Below are 19,161 nucleotides of genomic sequence, written 5' to 3' on the forward strand. Positions count from 1 at the left end.
TTGGGAAACATCGTTACTATTGTTGATTTATAATGGAAAGGACATGTACTTGCGCACTCAAGCTCAGTGTCAAGGACATACAAAAAAGAGAATTATCAGAAATTTGTAAGGAAGGGCCGTTTTTCTAGTATATATATATATATATATATATATATATATATATATATATATATATATATATAATCACTAGAGTATGAGAACCAAAATATGAAAACTGAAAATATGGGCATTTCCAATACTGTTTTTTGCAAATCCAACCAAGTGGATGTGCTTGGCATGATGAATTTGCTAGGAATCAACCATTGGATCGTGTATTTTTGATGAAAAAAATATGATTTTTGAATGCTTGAATATTTATGAAGAATATGAGCCATTGATTATAAAGACTTAAAAAAATCTCATTTATGCATCAAAATAGGATGATTCAAGAGTGTGTTCTTATGAAATAGATCACATCCGTATGGTTAGATTCAAGAGAAAAGAATAAAAAAATCATAAAAACTGTGGTTCACACACTAGTTCTCATATTCTAATTACTCATATATATATATATATATATATATAAAGGTTCCTTCTGCCCTCTCACAAATTGACATTTTTGTTTGTTTGTTTTTTCATCTAGCACCATAGATGTGATCTATATGTTTTGTTTAGTGGGAACCGGCTTTTTGATCACCACAATCTGACCTGTATACTGGTTTTTCTGGTAATCCAAAATCAATGGCTACGAAAGTATCAATTTTTTTACTCATAAAAACATGTTTTTTCGTTGAAAAACCCTTGATCCAAGAGTCGATTCCCACTAAATCGAGCATGCTAAACACATCTAACGGTTCAGATCTATCATAAGACACTTTAAAACTATGGGGCAGAACAAAAAATGAGGCCTAATATGTTCAACTCTCTCTCTCTCTATATATATATATATATATAATATATATATATAGTAATAAGTTGGTTCTGCCCACTTTCTCGTTCTAGCCCATTTTGCCCCATCAAAATCGTAGTTTTTTGGTGTTTTTTCTCACATCTAACACAATAGTTGTGATCTATAGGTTTTGTTTAGTGGGAACCAGCTTTTGGATCACTAGAATCTTACCTGTATACAGTGATCAAAAATCAACGGCTATGAAGGTATCCATTTTTTCCGGCACATAAAAACATGTTTTTTCAACAGAAAAACGTGATCCAAGAGTTGATTCTCACTAAATCAAGCATGCTAAACACATCTAATGGTTTAGATCTATCATAAGACACTTCAAAACTATGGGGCAGAACCAGAAATGGGGCATAATATGTTCAGTTCTCTCTCTCTCTCTCTCTCTCTCTATATATATATATATATATATATATATATATATATATATATATATATATATATATATATATATATATATATATATATATATATATATATATAAGATTTTGAAAACCTCTCAAACCACCCAAATAGATGTTTTGTATTTTTTTCAAAATTTTGACCATACATATGTGGTCTATATGTTTGTTTTTAGAAGAATCAGTTCTTGGAGCATTTGATTCCGATGCATGGATAGGCTTTTATAAGTTTTAAAAATCAGCAACGCACAATTTTCATAATTTTTTTAGGCTCCAAATACCATTTTTTCTATCCAAAATTCATGATCCAATCGATTCTAGTAAATCAATGATGTTGTATGGTCAAATTTTTGAAAAAAGAACAAAAAATCAATCGTCGTTCCCTGGTAGTTGCTCTTAGGTGCACAACTACCACTCACTATATATATATATATATATATATATATATATATATATATATATATATATATATATATATATATATATATATATATATATATATATATATATATATATGTGTGTGTGTGTGTGTGTGTGTGTGTGTGTGTGTGTGTGTGTGTGTTTTGTTTTCTTTTCCTTTTCAGCTCAATTGGTAGGATTAGAATCACTCCAACTAGCACACTATATGGATTTAAAGTTTTTTTATAAATATATATTTGTTTATATCGTAACATATTTATCTTTGTTTGTTTGTTCAATGTCTTATGTTTTCTGTGTATCTTAAGCCTTTCACAATATGACACCTAAAGGAAAACATCGTAATAGGAAGGAAAAAAAAGGTTGATGAAAACTAGTCGTATTAAAAGTGTCCGATTATAGAGTTACTCGGGCATCATTTCTATAAGGACACTTTGTTGACCAATAATGTAAATGTTAGGTTTGCATATTTGTTACGCATGTGTGTAGAATCATTTGAATCTAATATGAACGTATCACATATGGAAATTATGCAACATCTATATAGATTCATATAAATACTTATTCATAATCACAATCTGGATTTGGCACTAGGAAAGAACAAACAAAGACCATTTACCTTACCTTCTATTTCTCGGTAAGTCCTCAAAGTAATAGTTAACATATTTTTCTACCGACTTAGAGAAATTAACTACTTAACATTGTTTACAACAAATGGTCAAATGTCTTAATACAAAAGAAGGGGCTCATACTTTCTTAAAGAATCAAAATGTGTTGTATCCTTTTAAAAAATGTAACAAAGTATATATTGAACAACATTACATACTTACATTTACATATAGATAAATTACTTATATCTTGAACTCGATATATGTTGCAGATCTTAATTTCTCTCAACTAGGGCAATGAATACAAGGTTTTGTGAAATATGTCCATGAAAGAAAAGGAATTCATGCTCTACAATTTCATGAGGTCCGTATATAATATAGATAAGAACATCAAAAAACTAGTACGAACTCATTATTTATTCAATAATATCTTTATTTTTCTTTCATATTAGGTATGATTAATGTTGGGTTGCAAGTTAAATTTTTTGCAGAGTGCTTTGGCTACAACACTTACTCATGTTGGATGACCTATCCCATGGATAATATTTCACAACAAGAGAAAGAGTAATTATTTTGCACATTAGTCTAAACTCAATATATACTTATACATGTTGTTGATGTTTCATACAATTATTACAACAAAGATTGTAGTATATTTGTCCTGATGTACATACTAAAATTGATATGTGTTTATATTGCTTGTTTTGTTGTATTTTTGCAATGTAAGTTAATGAGTTGTTTGTTAATAACCTTTTTTCAAGCTGATGCAATAATCTGTAGAAAGTGTATGATCAATTACTATAAAAAATTGAAAAAGAAGAATGAAAAAAGGCAACCCAAAAGAAGACAACGGATGAGGCAATAAAGCAAAAGAGACTAACAAAAAAAATCTCCCGCAAGAAAAGCAAAGCCTTATACCTCAAAATGTCCAAAGGACAAACAAAAGGATCCAAAGGAAGAGACACTAGAGGACCTTGATGAGAAAGTTTATATAAAGCAAATATAGGATTTTCTGAATCATTCTTGACAATATTTACACATCAAAATGAAAAGATTGTATAAGTATATTAATTCTTTTATGAATGAATGAATGATTGTATGAGCAAGTTTGGCACAAATAAGCAATCAACACCTTTAGTGGTCAAAAATATTGCAAAAGAAAAGGTTGAGAAGCCTATAACCCAAACTATGTCTCACATCCCAGAAGCATATAAGGAGGGAGATTCGTGTGTAAAGTCAGTGGTGAAAAAGTTGAAAAGAGCCAATGATTGAGTTTGAGGTTGTTACCTCAATGCCTCATTAGATAAAGTAGAAGACATTGCCAACTGCGGTGACAGTGGTAACAATGCCATGATTGAGGTAGAGAAGATTTTAGAGAAAATATAAGTGAGAGATGTTGAGATGATGAATAATGTTGATGATCCTCAACCGAAGGAAAAAGAGAGTGAGGGTTCCTCTGCAGAGGAAATACTTCAACAAAAGGAGGAGGCCTTGATTGTAGAGAGTACACGGGAGGATGTTGAGGAGCCTATGAAAGTAAAAGATAAGTCCTTGAAGGAGAAGGAGTAAATGCATACTCTGAAGAAGAGGTCATAGCAACAAAGATGGTTCAGTTCTTGTGGACACACACACACACACACTATATATATATATATATGTATATATATATATATATATATATATATGTGTGTGTGTGTGTGTGTGTGTGTGTTTTGATTCTAAACTAGGATCAGTTTCAAAGATTGTGTAGTAGGTTTAAAAAAGTCTTAAGGGGGTTTACATGTTCAGGTATGGTCATGGTATGTGTAGAAGATTAAAAAAGGCAAAACAGTTCGTAAAATAGGACTAGACTACACTTTGGGTGCAGTCTTGGCCTAGGAGGCTTGGACGACTTTAGAGAAGGCAAGAGTTGGTGATAGGGGATTGAGAGAGGTCCAAGGAGAGAGAGACGAGAGGATGGCTAAAGAGAGATATTAGAAATCTATCAGTTTTGTTCATTAATTCAAAAGGGTTTATCCAAACCTTTATATATAGCATGTGGGCTCAAATAGAGTCCTAACCCAACAATACAATTAAATTAACTATAAAAGAATCCTATAAACAATAACTAAACTAGAGAGAAGATTCTATAATCCTACCTATGTCATGACAAATACTCTAATTAAAAATCCTAATTAATGAAAAAAAAAATATAATTAGACTCTATGTAATTAACTTGAGAAACATGTAGATGAGAGAATATCTCACCTTGTTCCTCCAATTAGATGCCCCCCTCCATGTGGGCCCTAACAAGTGGCTCTTCTTAGTTCTGATGTGGACATGTGTCAGACTCTCATTCCTTCAGGTATAAACATGTATCCATTGATTTTTCTACACTATATTCATCTACATAAGCTTCCACATCAACATAATGGACCTCACACACAAGCAGAAATCACCACCTATGGACATGAGATGGCGTCTAAGATTTGGAGGAGAGATCCTGGAGTGTCTCCTGAAAATTGGGTCGTAATAAATTTCATTATATGAACTTCGTACAATATATGCAAATTTAGTGAAATATTTATTAAGATACAATAAGTTTTAATTACAAGAAGTTCACAAGTTTGGTCATGCGAATATCATGAGGTCTCCAAAAAAAATGTGTGCATCTACCTTTTAGTGAGAGTTTGTGATACCTATGAAGCGTACCTATATATCGCATGAAAGAACTTTGTTTGCGCGAAAGGTAGAAAAAATATTATTTTAAAGTAAAAAAATTATGAATTTGGACATTAGGCGACTTTCAAAATTTGTGGAGCATTTCAAGAAATGCAACGTTTTTGTCATATAAAACAATCATTTTCTTATTAAGAAAGGCATCCTTCCAAGAACAATATAATTTGGTATAAAATAACATGCACAGGTTTGAGAGTAAACGCGTTTATCAAGATTTTCTTGGAAAAGGAAAATCTTGCAATAAATTAAAAAAATCTATTTTTCTCAAATAATCTTAAAGAAATATTGATATATTTAATTTAAAAATATAAAAAAAGTATAAAAAATATTAGAAAATATAAAAAAATAAACTATAAATATCATGTTAACAATGTGATAATATCATGGTAAAAACCTGATATTTTGCAAATATCATGTTTTCTTTGAGATTCTATAGGTTTTTTTAAATCTTACAATTTTTCAAAAAAAAAATAGCCAATATTTCTGATAATGAGTTTAGCCATTTATGTTCTTTGTGATTAGGAAACAACTTGCCCTTTTCTACATTTGTTAGACTACTAGAAGTTTTGACACACTATGGACCTAAGTGTGAGTTTCCTATATTTCTTACATGGCCATTCAAGACTTTTTTTTTATTTAGTTACACAAAGAAACACAAGACCTGGAACAGGTGGATCATAGATCGACCCTCAGGAGAGGGAAACTCCATGGCGAGAAGCCTCAACCCCACCCCCCGACCCTATGTTGGGTGTTGGCTTGTGCTGGCCGGAGGTGACAGTAGGGGTGGGCATCGGGTAGTCCCATTTTTGGCCTGGGCTCATTTAGAAAGCTTGTAATTTATGTAAAAAGTTTGTAAACATTTCTTCTAAACAAGCAAAAGTTCATAAATATTTTTAAAACTTGTAAAAGCTCATATTTATTTATGCCTGAGCTCGTAAACATTTCAAAGGCTTGTAATTATTTCAAAAGCTCGTGAAGCCAAAAAACTCATAAATATTTTATTTTTTATATTTTTTGCATAATATATATATATATATATATATATATATATATATATATATATATATATATATATATATATATATATATATAATTAAATATTATCCTAAACTCGCATGCATTAAAAACAAAAAAATACCATAAATGCACTAAGCTTCGCAATATAAAGCGCTTGCTGACGGTTTGGAAGCATATGTCTCGAGCTTCATGTCTGATATGAAAACACATGATGGTGTGGTTCCCGAAGTGGTGCATAATGTTCCAAGTAGCATATGATTCTCAAGGTATATGAATTTCGAAGTGCACACATCCTGAGGTTCACGGATCCCCTGAGATAATCCATACTGAGGGGCTACGCCGATGGTGGCAACACGGTGGTCATGATAGTGGGGCCCACCTAACTTGGCAACGATGGTGGCAGTTCGCAGGCCACAGTGCCACACATCTTTTCCTCTATTATTCTTTCTTTTTCTCTTTTTTCTTTCTTCCTTTCACTGTAGGCAGCCATGGCTGGACTGCTAGTGGTGGCACCAGCTATGGTGCTGCCACCGAGAGGTCTGTTCTTCGGAAAACCAACAGAGAGCCAGCAGGTGAGTGGCGGTTCCCAGCGCCACTCGGAAGGAGAAAGGCAGTGGTGGGTGCCGAACTGCTGGCCACCTGCCGAGCTGCAGGTAGTGGCGGCGGTGGTCTGCTGTGAGCAGAAACAGGAGAAAGAGCTGTTGGGGCTCTGCTGCCTCAGACGGAAAATCAGCAGAGAGGAAGGGAGTAAGGGCAGGCAGCTGGTGAGTCTGATCACTGGAACAGAGAGGGACTGGGTGCGGGTAGCTCGATCTGCCGGGAACAACTCAGGGAACAGGGAGAAGGGATGGGGATGCTGCAGCAATGTGGGTCATCCAGTAGCGGCAGCGTCGAGGAGGATACCGGTGCATGGCAAGGGCGACGCTGAAGGATAAGCCGACGGTGGCGTAGGCAGATGTCCGGACACCCGGAGGCGGTGGCCCCGTGGCCAAGAGAGCACGAGAAGGCGAGGCGGCACCCTGATCGGGTGTCTTGATGGTAGCAGTGTCATGCAGGACGCTGGTGTACGGCAAGGAGAGGCACCCGTAGTGGTGCCGACGGTGGAGGTGGTGAACAGGGCTGGCGGTGGCAATGGGTGGCCTCTGGTTGTAGCAGGTGCAGAGCGGTCCAGACACTCAGCTAAACCACGGTGGTGCAGCTGAGCCTCTGCAGAAAAAAAAGGGTGATGGTGGGTCTGCAGAAAAACCAGAGAAAAGAGAAGAAGAAGAAGATGAAAAGATGGTAGTGCTAGGTGCAGTCGGGTGGTGGGTGTTGGCTAAAAACCAGGGAGGCAGGCGCTGCTGCCGCGCCTGGTATGGTAACTAGGCTTGGCAGCACCGATTCTCACCACATTAAAACCAGAGAGGGAGAGACTAATGGGAGTGAGAGAGATGGGGGGGGGGGGGGGGCGGATTTCAAGCATGAAAGTGTGGGATTTGAGAGATTGACATGAGGGTGTATGCGGGGGAGTAGGGTGGTAGCATGGTGGCTGGTGGGACAGGCCTTAAATGAGGTGTGCCCCACTTCCTTTATGAGTGTGTGTGAAAGAAGGGAAGTGCGCGAGTGTGTTTAGTGTGGTTTGGATCAGTGGATCCAAAGCTATATCCACTGCTCACTTTGTGTGCACAACCCATTTGAGATGGGTTCTTCCCACGTGGATCAAAGGTGAGTGATGGTGGAGTTGTGGATTGGATCCAACCCCTACTTATTTGGGGTTATAGGTCTTGGTTTTGGATTTTTAATATGTTTAATATGATTTATTTGGGTCTTTAGTGGATCCAAATCATCTTATCGAGATTCATTTGGGTTTCAAATAGATCTAAATCCTTATTCGACTTCAGTAAGATTCATTTAGATCTTAAATAGATTCATAATCTCATTTACTTTGAAAAGGATTCATTTGGGTCTCAAATGGATCCATAACATTTTTACTTTGGTGAGATCCATTTGGGTTTCCAAGTGTATCCAAAATTTTATTTTCTCAATGGAATCCAATTGGGTCTCCAAATCGACCCAACAATCCCATGTTACTTACAGAGTTTCATTTGAGTCTTCAAAATGGATCTAAAATGCCTTTTCCTTAGTGGGATCTACTCGGGTCTTCCAAATAGATCCAAAACTCATTCGACTTAATAAGATTCATTTGGGTCTCCAAATGGATCCAAAATACTTTTTACTTTAGTGGAGGATCCAAAATCCTAATAAGATCCATTTGAGTTTTTCAAATGAATCCAGATCTTATTATGCTCTGTGGGATTCATTTGAGTTTTAAATGGATTCAAATCCTTCATTGTCTGATTTAAACTCTGATATGAGTCTCAACCATACCCAGACTTATTTGGGTTGATCTAAATCACATAGAGATCTATACAAAGTGGATCTAGAATCTCCAAACTCATAAAGGATTTGTTTGAGTTTGGATTTTCTCTCATGTCCAAACTTAATAATTTAATTTTGGATTGAGTCCACCAACTAGATTCAAATCCGAACACTTGGATTGATCAATTTGGATCTTTCTTAAGATCCAGATCCCAATACTTTATTCAAAACCTCTTGAATTTTCTAATTAAATATTTAAATCTACATAATTTCCAAATACTTAAAATTCACTGATTTTCATAAAATCAATTATCAAATAATCTTAATTAAATACTAAGATATTATTGATAATTAATTATCCAGGAAATACCTAAATAATTCCTATTAAAATTCCCAAAAAATTGCAATTATTATATCCTACCCATCTTAAAATAATTTCATCTTCGAAATTTCCTCAAGGACTATTTGAATAAACTGAGATAGGTACGTACTCCAATACTATGATTATCGAAAAACTTTTGAATGACAAAAGACAAAACCCTTTAGGTTTAATCCAAGGCGGTGCACCTAGCTATATTTATAGGTTCTCAATGTCACATAAGTATATTATAAAACAATGACCAGTTCAATGAAAAATTACTTACATAGCGATGTCGGTCTGCTAGACATATCATGAGCCACTATTTTCATCACGCTTTGATACTAACTATAACGCTCCAAGATTTTTATCCTTTAAAAAAACATGTAAAAATTAAAACTTTTTCTTTTATTGAATAACCATCAACGAAAACCTTTTTAAACTTTGGTTCAAAACCTCAGGTGGGTTATGTTTTACCCAAAAATGATTATATTGAATTCAAATATGAATAACATGATTCATTTAAAATATTTTAATTTCAAGAGTATTACAAAAGTCAAAACAATAGTAACATGTATCTGAATTCATTGCCCAAGAAAGAAAAATGATTGGTTCGTCGATGTCGTCGCAACATCGCGCATCCACTCTACAGCTAAACCTGTAATCACTTGTATACCCATAAAATGGGTCAAACTCGTGAAAGCCTGGTAAGTCTAAACCATAACATATGTTGAATATACAAAGCTAATACAAGTGGCACATTAGTGATAGCACCAATCAGATATCTATGATATACTTCAATCATAGTACATATATGTGATATCTATTTATCAGGAGAGTGCATCCATTCGCAAAGTAACTAAGTATGTGCGATGTATCATTTACTAACATGTATAACATATTCAATCATGATCTCATACCAATGTCCATAGTTGATAAGTACATGAGACCCCAATGACACATTTAATGATAACATATTTCACTCATGCACATTTGACACATTATCAGTGCAATTCACCAAAGCATGATACATTTCAATATAAGATATCACAGTTCATCAAGGCATGGTATATTTTAAGATGAGATGTCATAGTTCATCAAGACATAGTACATTTGAATATGATATGACACAATTCATCAAGGCATGGTATATTTTAATATGATTTGTCATAGTCCATCAAGGCATGATACATTTCAATATGAGATGTCAGAGTTCATCAAAGAATGATACATTTCACTATGAAATATCATAGTTCATCAAGGCATGATATAATTCTAGTATAGTTTCTCAATGTATGATACAATTTAGGAAATAGTTTAATAGGAACGATATGACATGTTTCAGAGTTATCAACTATAAAGAAACATGCAACTTTGTTCAAAATATAACTCTGCAGTATTAGGACATATTTTCATTTCAAAACTACGTGAGTAAGAAGGTCTTTATTTTTTTTTATTGCAGTATCTTGTGTATATAAGAGAACGAACATCTTAAAAAGTCACAATATTTTGGGGGTATATTATTCATAAATTATATTTTACTTGAGTGTCGAATTGAATATGACCCAAAGCATGTGGTCTATAACCGAAAGAAGCCTGCTATGACATATACAAGAAATAGGATGCATCTTGGACTAGCTGTGGTAGTTGAGAATTTATCACATATGACACATTGATAGCCTCAGTCTTTTATTCTTCGAGCGATTGAAGATCATTGTGACGCCTTGCTAGCATAAAATAATATTGTCACTTGAGGTTTGTACCATTTACTTCTTCAAGTAGTCCACAAATGTGAATGGGCGACAAAATTTTTGTTATAAGACTTTATCATTTCATGTGCCTCATATCATTAGGCAATTCAGGATTTTATAACCCTAATACCCCTCTAGGATAATCGTGATTCATTCTTAATTACCCAAACCATTCAAATGTTGCTCGAGTCCTTTTTAGCCTATATGATCACCTCAAACAATCGCAACATTCCGGGGGTATTACACTACCAATATCAGTGGTTTAAATATTGCATGTGCAATTAGAATATGGTTCCTTACAAGCCACAATAGGGATGTAAAACAGATCCGTTCAGCTGGGATGTGGCTATACCAGATCCAACTAATCGGAATGTTGGTTAAACAAATTCAGATTTGGATCTGGATGATCAAAAACTAAATATCAAATCCCATTTTTTACATGCAATCAAGTTCTGTAACAAAAAAAAATTAAAACCATATCCGCATACGATTATAATCTTATACGGTTTTGGCTTACCAATTGTGACTATATGGGGTTAGATATATGATAAAATCCATTCATTAACATCCTTATGAGCCAACCAAAGTCAGGTGGTGCAATCAACTTTTTCTCGATTAGATGCTGTTGGTCAGCCATGTAAGAAAGATACGGGTGCAACCCAACACACTCAACAATGGTTCGAGAAGTGAGTTCACAAATTTTTTGAAAAATAGGACATGAGGACACAAAACTTTTAATTTTAATCAATAAAAAAGTATATAATATATTAAAATATTAAAATTATTAAAAATAAAATAATGGCCACATGTGTCAGTTTGTGTCATAACGTGTCATGGCATGTCTCTAAACATGGACCCTGGGGTGTCCTTGTGACATGGTCAGTCATCACACTGGATGGAAAATTTTGCGGGATTAAATAACGGCCAAAAGCATGAATCGTTTGGTAGTCAACTCCCTTGACCCAACGTTGCATATCGGCCGATACGTATCGTATTGGCGGAAAATCTTATGCTTCACTCCTGAATCAGTTATTTTTAATAAATATAAAAAAGTTACTTAAAATTAATTTTTTAATATTATTTTAATAGATTTAAACATTCTGATTGACAAGTAATATTTTTTATTTATTTTTTGGTCGATTCAGAACGATTCATTTGAGTATTTGTATGGCCAAACGATACCGAGCCGGTACCGATACTGGCAACATTGCCTTGGCCCCTTGGATACGAGTAGAGTTGGTCTTCAACAAGGCCCTTGCAATGCAGTGGACAGATAAAAAAGGAAAAAGAAAAAACAGCCACATTATTCGAGGGGAGAAAAAGGAAACAAATAAAGTTACTAGTACGGCCCTTCACACAAACATAGAAAGCGGATGGATAAAAAAAATTCTTTTAAGAACAATCTCGCATGATTCTCAGTCCCATTGATAAAGATAACTTTTATTCCTTTCAACATTCCTCTTTTTTTTCTTATAAACCTCTATCCCTCTTTATATATAAAGGATGAGAGAGAGAGAGAGAGTCTTGATCATAAGAAATCTATCATGACCATGATATCTACCGTTGATCATGAGAATATGATAGTGCAGATTAACAATTTTTTTTGTTATGAGCAATGCTTGACATGAGAAATGCCACTCATGAATCACTTGATTGCTCCTTTCATGTATCATTAAAGGCATTGAAGTTTTGTCAAAACAGAGAGAGAGAGAGAGAGAGAGAGAATCATCTAATCCCTATTGTAGTTTCTTAACCTGACTTCTAAAACATGAGTTGAAACCCATATCATTGATCTAGGTCATCTGTTCTCAAGGGTGACGACCAATATGAGCTCACCCAAGATCAAGATCAATGGGCACATGGCTCATGGACTCTCCAGTCTCCACTGTATTCCACTGCACATTAGCATGTGCATTCAAAAACCCACTCACTGCGTTTTCAACAGTGGGTCCTAATAATTAACTTTGTAGGACAGATTTGGCATTTTTCACAGTCTACAGACATCTATGTGCTCCACTATCAAGTATCAGCTATCAACACCATCACATTTTAATTAAAGAGGATCTATTTAATAGATTGTGTTTTCACCAATAACTATCCCTATTAAACAACATGACAATTTAATACCAATAACGACAGGAACCATAATTCACTCTGTCCCAGAATACAAACAATCAATCAAATCCCAAAATCCCGGTTTTGACCCACACCCCTCTAGTCTTCTCTGCACTTCCAGTTCCACTCACTCCAGCAGCTGCTTCAGGACCCAGAGCCTTTCTAGAGAGGGAAAGTGAAGGGTTTCTGGAGAGAAGAAAATACCCAACCTCCCATCTCCATCTCTCTTCATTTAGAGCTATCAGCTGCTTCAGAGCTGCGTTTCCAGAGAGAGAATGGGAGGTACTTCCTAGAGAGAGAGAAAAGGATTTCTATAGAGAGGAAAAAGTACCATCTCATGTTCCCGCCCTCCACTTCCATTCTCACTACCACCTGTTCCAGTGTTCTGTTTCTAGAGTGAGAAAGAGTTGTTTGATAGAGAGAGGTTACCCACCTGGGCCACCTCTGATTCAAACCTCTCTCTTCTTCTCTCCGCTTCTGCTCTCAGTAGCAGCTGCTCCAGAGGACCGTTTCTAGAGAGAAAAAGAGTGCGTTTCTAGAGAGAGAGAGGGGATGGGTGCATGTTTGAGTTCCGGACTGGGCAAGTTAGGGGAGGGGGAAGAAGGAGACGTGGTAGCACTCTGCAGAGAAAGGAAGCGGCTGATGAAGGCCACCATCGAGCGCCGCTACGCCCTTTCTGATGCCCACTACAGATACATGCTCTCCCTTAGAGCAATGGCGGACGCGTTAAGGCTCTTCGCCTCCACGCACACCTCCCCCTCTCCTTTGCTCATAGCGCTTCCCCAACCTCCTTCATCCCCACCTCATTCTAGTCCTCCTCCTCCTCCACTTCCCCTTTCTCTTCGCCGCTCCTCTTCTTCCTCCTCTTCCTTGTCATCGCCGTCGTCGTCGTCGTCGTCTTCGCCGGAGATAAGTGCTCCGGTGTTGGTCACAGAGGAGGTGAGAGCAGGGTTTCAAGCCCCACCATCGGATTTTGGTTGGGATTTCTTCTTCAACACATTTGATGATTTCGGAGCCAAGGGGGCGAGGGTGAGCAGGAGCTCGGATGAGGACTTGAGAATGGTGAGGGAGGAAGAAGGTATTCCGGATCTCGAAGAAGTCTACGACGATGGCGATAGCGGTGATCCTGCTGCTGCTCTTGCTTCTGCTGGTGCTGGCGGTGGTGGTGGTGGTGGTGGTAGAGAGGGAATGAGTGATGATGAGAGTGTGCTGAAGATGGTGGTGATTGGCAAGTGTGAGGGGGAGAAGGAGGAGGAGGAGCAGCAGAGAGGGCTAACTGTGATTGATACACCAGCGAGGGAGAGGGACCTTCTTGATGCATTGAAGGATATCGAGGACCATTTCATTAGAGCATATGATTCAGGGAAGGAGGTGTGCAGAATGCTGGAGGCAAACAGGTTCCACCTTTGCTCTGGTTTGGACGAAATCAAAGGTAAGCAAGCTATTTTTTTGCTTTTTATTACTCAAACCTTTGGCTTTCTCTTTTCTTTGTCCTCTTTCATTCTGTTGTATTTAGTTGAGAGAATTTGTTGGCGTGATGATTTTGCTGCTCATGGAGGAAACATTAGTCCATGTTTTATCTCAGTAAAACTGTTCTCATAATTTGATATTTTAAGTGGGACCCACTAATTAAAGCTGGTTTGGTTTAGTGGGGCTAACCCAAAAAAATTAATTGATTTAGTGGGTGCCTTTGTGTGGCACCAAATTGCTTTTATGAACTTTGAAGTAGAAATTTTGTTAAAAATAGGTTCACTAAGTGAATCGGTTTTCAAAAGAAAACAATAAAATAGAACCAAATCGAATCGAATCATATAGCTTTTGAATCAGTCCATTTCAAAGGTGATCTTTTTTTTATGAGAAGGAACCTCGCCGAAATGAGGGAAACGATTTTTTATTTTGTTCTTATTATTTTTTTAAATATGTTGGCGAATTGATTCAGTGCAGAATCAGGCCGATTCAACTGAAAATCAGCCGATTTTCTAAGGTGGCGAATCAACCCCCATATCATATCGGAAAAGGAGCGATTCAATCTCAATCGGCCAATTCAGATATCTAACACTGCTGTAGACTGAGAGACAAAATCATCTGTTTCACGGTTTTATATCTTTTTCAGGTGTTGTTTTGGCATTGTCGGTTTTCAGGCGATCGTTGTGGCAGATAAATTTAGTATAGCTACCACAGGTGTAGACTATGTCTAGTTGTGGCTGGCAAAGCCAAGAAGCTATCTGCTATCAGCTTGGGTTATGAACTAATCCAGTTTATACATTAACATATTCTGTTAACTAGCAAGCATGGCTGAAGGTATGTGCTTAGGTGTAGTTATGCCATCACTCCAACGCCAGGTAAGGCAGGAAATCACTTGAGTTTAGTTATGCTTAGGTGATAACTAAAGGTCAACGTCTGCACACAAAAATTAATACTGCATGCAAAACATGCATGTTATGTATCAAGGTTTATGGGTACATTGACACACCCAGTTTACCATTACAAGGGTAACTTTTGATGGACTGGATCTTGTCAATTAGGAGTTATGACTGCTTTTTATTCATTTTTAGCGTTTTCTATTGTGCATTACATGGATACTTTTGCATTTCACTTTATCTGTTTATGTGCATTTAATCCTGAGAGGCCTAAACCTATTTCCCATGTTTTGCTACAAAAAATGCCTACTGATGGAGTTCTTCGAAATTCTTTTTATTTTTTGGGCATCTGGAACTCTTAGAAATTTGTTGTTTTCCAATATTTTTATTGTTCTGGATGCTCCTTTTGAGCTTGACATATACTTTAGGAGATTATGGATATGTTCTTGTCTTGTTTGCAAATTATATTTTGTTTTAACTTTTAAGCATCAAATGATAGCTGACCTGAATTGCCCATATGACACCAATTGAAAATACCAAGAGAGAAGCATAAAACAGCAAGCAACAGAATACAGTCCCATTTGCTTAGCGATATTTGGAAACAAATGTATTGGCTAACCAACATTTGATGATAGGGCTGTCAGCATACGTAGCTCAGTCAGATTTGGTCTGGATCCAACTTGGTCCAGGATGAGTCCAAGCTGTTGACAGCCTATTTGATTTGTTACCAGGGTTGGCAAAATAAAGAATATCACAGTCATCTTTTGCTTTCATCATATAATTCTACTTCTTGATTGGTTAGCAGTACCTTTGGACTTCCCAACATTTTGGATTTTTCATATTTATCTATGAAAGTTTTATGTCTTATTTTCCAAAAAAAATAAAAAGAGAAAAGAAAAGAAATTGCAGTTGTAAAACCTCATCTTGGCTTAGATGCATACTAGATCATGTTCTATTCAGTTTATGTTTATTCTGTCCCTTCTAAATGCAGAGAGCTCATCAAAAATCATCCATGCAATCACATGGCATCGATCCACTTCCTCATCCCAATGTTCATCATCACGGCGAAGTTTAATGTCATCCAGTGATTTTGATACCACCTGGAAAAATTTCAGCAATGATCTTTTTGAGGAGTGTGGCATGGTATCAGGGAGCCATTCGCTAACACTAGACAGGTTGTTTGCTTGGGAAAAGAAGTTACATGATGAAGTGAAGGTAATGTTTTGGTCATTGCCTTCTTATCTCCTATCAAAAGTTGGTGATATTAGCACTGTAATCTCCTATCAAAAGTTGGTGGTCATTGCCTTCTTATCTTCTCTTATTGCAAACCCAAGTACCTAGTGGTCTCTTTGGATATAAGTGCCCGTTCACCTCAAGACAATTTTATTCTACACAATTTTGATGGCTTGTTCCTTCCATTCTAGGCTAGTGATCACACAAGGAGGATTTATGAGCACAAGTGTTTGCAACTGAGTAATCAGGAAGCCAGGGGAGATGATGTGCATTCTGTGGACAAAACTAGGGCTGCTGTAAAAGATCTTTATACAAGAATCTGGGTTGCAATGCGTGCTGCTGAGTCAATATCAATAAGGATTCATAAACTAAGAGAGGAGGAATTGCAACCCCAGATCGCTGAGCTGCTAGAAGGGTAAGCACGTGTTGTTCTTGCCACACCCCAGGCCATTTGTTGGTGTGACTATGATGGTGCAAATTGTTTATTTTCTTTTTGCAGGCTGATGAACTGCTGGAATATAATGCTTGAATCACATGAGATTCAGAATCAGATAATGTTTGAAGTGAAATCTTTTACAAGCTCTGCTGCTGGGAAGTTTTGCAATGATTCACGTCGCATTGCAACTGTTAAGCTTCAGAGTGAACTTCAAAATTGGCATGCGTGCTTTAATGGGTGGATTGCTGCCCAGAGGACATATGTTGAAGCTCTCAATGGATGGCTGTCTAAATTTATCATCCCAGAAGTCGAATTCTGCTCCAAGGGAACATCTTTCCCTCCATATAGAGTTGGTGCTCCTGCACTAAGCATCATTTGCCGTAAATGGTTATCATCATTTGACAATCTTCCACACAAGGCTGTCTCTTATTCCATCAGAAGTTTCTGTAGAGATGTCAAAGCTCTGTGGGCTCAGCAGGGAGAGGAGCAAAAACAGAAACGCAGGGTCGAAAGCCTTGCTAAAGAACTTGATAGAAGGGTTCTTGCACTGCAGAAAGTAGAGAAGAGGATGTTGGAGTCTAAATTATCTGACACGAAACAAGGAGATGTAGGATACAGAATTGACTACTTGATTGTTAGAAAAGATTCGATAGACATGTACAGAAATCGCCTAGATGTTGAAAAAGAGAAGCATCACAAGTGTATGCAGGAAACAAAGCATATTACACTTAATGGATTTCAGACAGGGTTGACATCAATATTTGAATCATTAACAGAGTTTTCTAAAGCTTTGTCAAAAATGTATGAAGAACTCGTTCTGTATTATAAGAACATATCACAGGAGAGCAGCAATCCATGCATAGAAGGGCCGAAGGTTGACGTAAACAGTGGATAAGTTAAAGTTGTGCATGGTTTAGAGGAACCAAGTCTGTATAGTTCTGGCTCCATTGACTGACCAACTTCTGGCTTGTTATCTGCAGTTGTTTGTCTGTATTTTAGATGAAAAGTTTCTCCTAGACCAATCTGCATTTTAGATGACGGTGAACAGTTTCTCATAGACCTATCTCTTCTCGACTATACCAGGCCAAGAGGGAGAATCATCGCTGCAATATTGGAGTGGCTTTACAGGAAATGTGAATGGTTTCCCCACCATTTGGGTTCCACTCTTTCACTGTTATAATACGTGAGCAAAATGTAGGTAGGTAGTGAAGAGATTTTAGGTGGGTTTCTATGTTGTAATTAAATGTATGATATTGCATTCGGAAAGCAAAAATCCAAGGGACGGTAAAATAGTGTGTACCTTCTATTTCAACATTGTGCTGGAAGCTAACTTCAGTTTTTGTCTTGTGGGTGGAGCAGTTTCTCTTTTGGTAATTTGTTGGATGTGGATTATGTATATCCAGAAGGTACATGGTGGTTGCTTTCTGACCTATTAACTGAACTAACAAATTCATCTTGCTGGTTTATAACAAACGTCTCTCTCTCTCTCTCTCTAACTTGATAGGCAGTCGACAGACAAGGGTACAACGGACTAACTGAACACAAGGGCCACAGTGGAGACTTGCTGTGGTCTATATCTTGGCCTTGAATGAGTTGCTTTACTTTCAGCTAAGCCCATGAGTAGGTACACAATTCATCCTCTTGATTTCTTGCTAAAATTAACTTCTGTAGTTGGGATAAGGCTTGATGATAATGGTGGTGATGTGGTCTATAATTGATAAGTTGTGTTCTTCACGAGGGATCCTCTTTCCAGCAGTGTGCAGAATCTTTAGATACAGGTCCATATACCAACCTGGATTTGTACTATTGATCCCAAAGCCAATGGTGGTTGAGAACTGGGGCTTCATACCATTCCCTAAGCAAGCGAATAACGAAGCATTTCTTCGCGTGTACAATTTTTACCTGTTTCAGGAAATGATATCTTGTTTTACCTGAAAATCATTGATGGTTTCATTGGCATGCAATTGCCGCACAGAAACGATGACTTGATTTCAAATTAGCCCACTGGTTAGCATATGTTACCCCTAGATTATTCTTCTTATACGGTTCTGCAACTATGTTATGTTTTGAAGACAAGCTCCCATAATGGTCAACTGACATGTATAATGGTGTGATTCAGTGGCAGCATGCCACCAGTCTGGCTTTCAGAATCGTATTAAAATGATCAATTATTGTGGTTCATAATGTCTGTGTGCGCGCCCACTACAATAGCCATTTGGTTTGCCCTTTTCGTGTGCTTTTTGAATGATACAGTTATAATGGCAGCATAAACTGCAGAAACCATATAATGACCATAGCATGATTTGCAACTTTGCATTTGGACCTCATTGTGAGTATCGCTGTCATTTTACCTCAAAAAAGATACTGAGCAATGAGGGAACTTCTGAATGAGTTGCCTACAGCTGTAACTTATATTTGGCAACCAGCCCACTTCAGAGATGATTGTGATGAT

At 36.9% G+C, this 19,161-nt stretch overlaps 2 protein-coding genes across 2 annotated transcripts; both read left to right on the forward strand.

The window, feature by feature from the left end:
* The first annotated feature begins 13,232 nt into the window (after nucleotides 1–13,232).
* Nucleotides 13,233–14,878, forward strand: LOC149842612 (uncharacterized). Its single transcript, XM_090000703.1, has 3 exons — nucleotides 13,233–14,112; nucleotides 14,197–14,264; nucleotides 14,822–14,878. Exons 1-3 carry the CDS (start codon nucleotides 13,233–13,235, stop codon nucleotides 14,876–14,878), a joined length of 1,005 nt encoding a protein of 334 aa, XP_089856829.1.
* Nucleotides 14,879–14,971: 93 nt separating this feature from the next.
* On the forward strand, nucleotides 14,972–17,604 carry LOC149842613 (protein ALTERED PHOSPHATE STARVATION RESPONSE 1-like). The gene is made up of 4 exons (XM_090000704.1): nucleotides 14,972–14,981; nucleotides 16,191–16,255; nucleotides 16,465–16,688; nucleotides 16,773–17,604. Exons 1-4 carry the CDS (start codon nucleotides 14,972–14,974, stop codon nucleotides 17,602–17,604), a joined length of 1,131 nt encoding a protein of 376 aa, XP_089856830.1.
* Nucleotides 17,605–19,161: the final 1,557 nt, after the last annotated feature.

This window comes from Nuphar pumila, chromosome 3 (assembly GCF_984573655.1).
Source record: "Nuphar pumila chromosome 3, dmNupPumi1.hap1.1, whole genome shotgun sequence".
Taxonomy (NCBI): domain Eukaryota; kingdom Viridiplantae; phylum Streptophyta; class Magnoliopsida; order Nymphaeales; family Nymphaeaceae; genus Nuphar; species Nuphar pumila.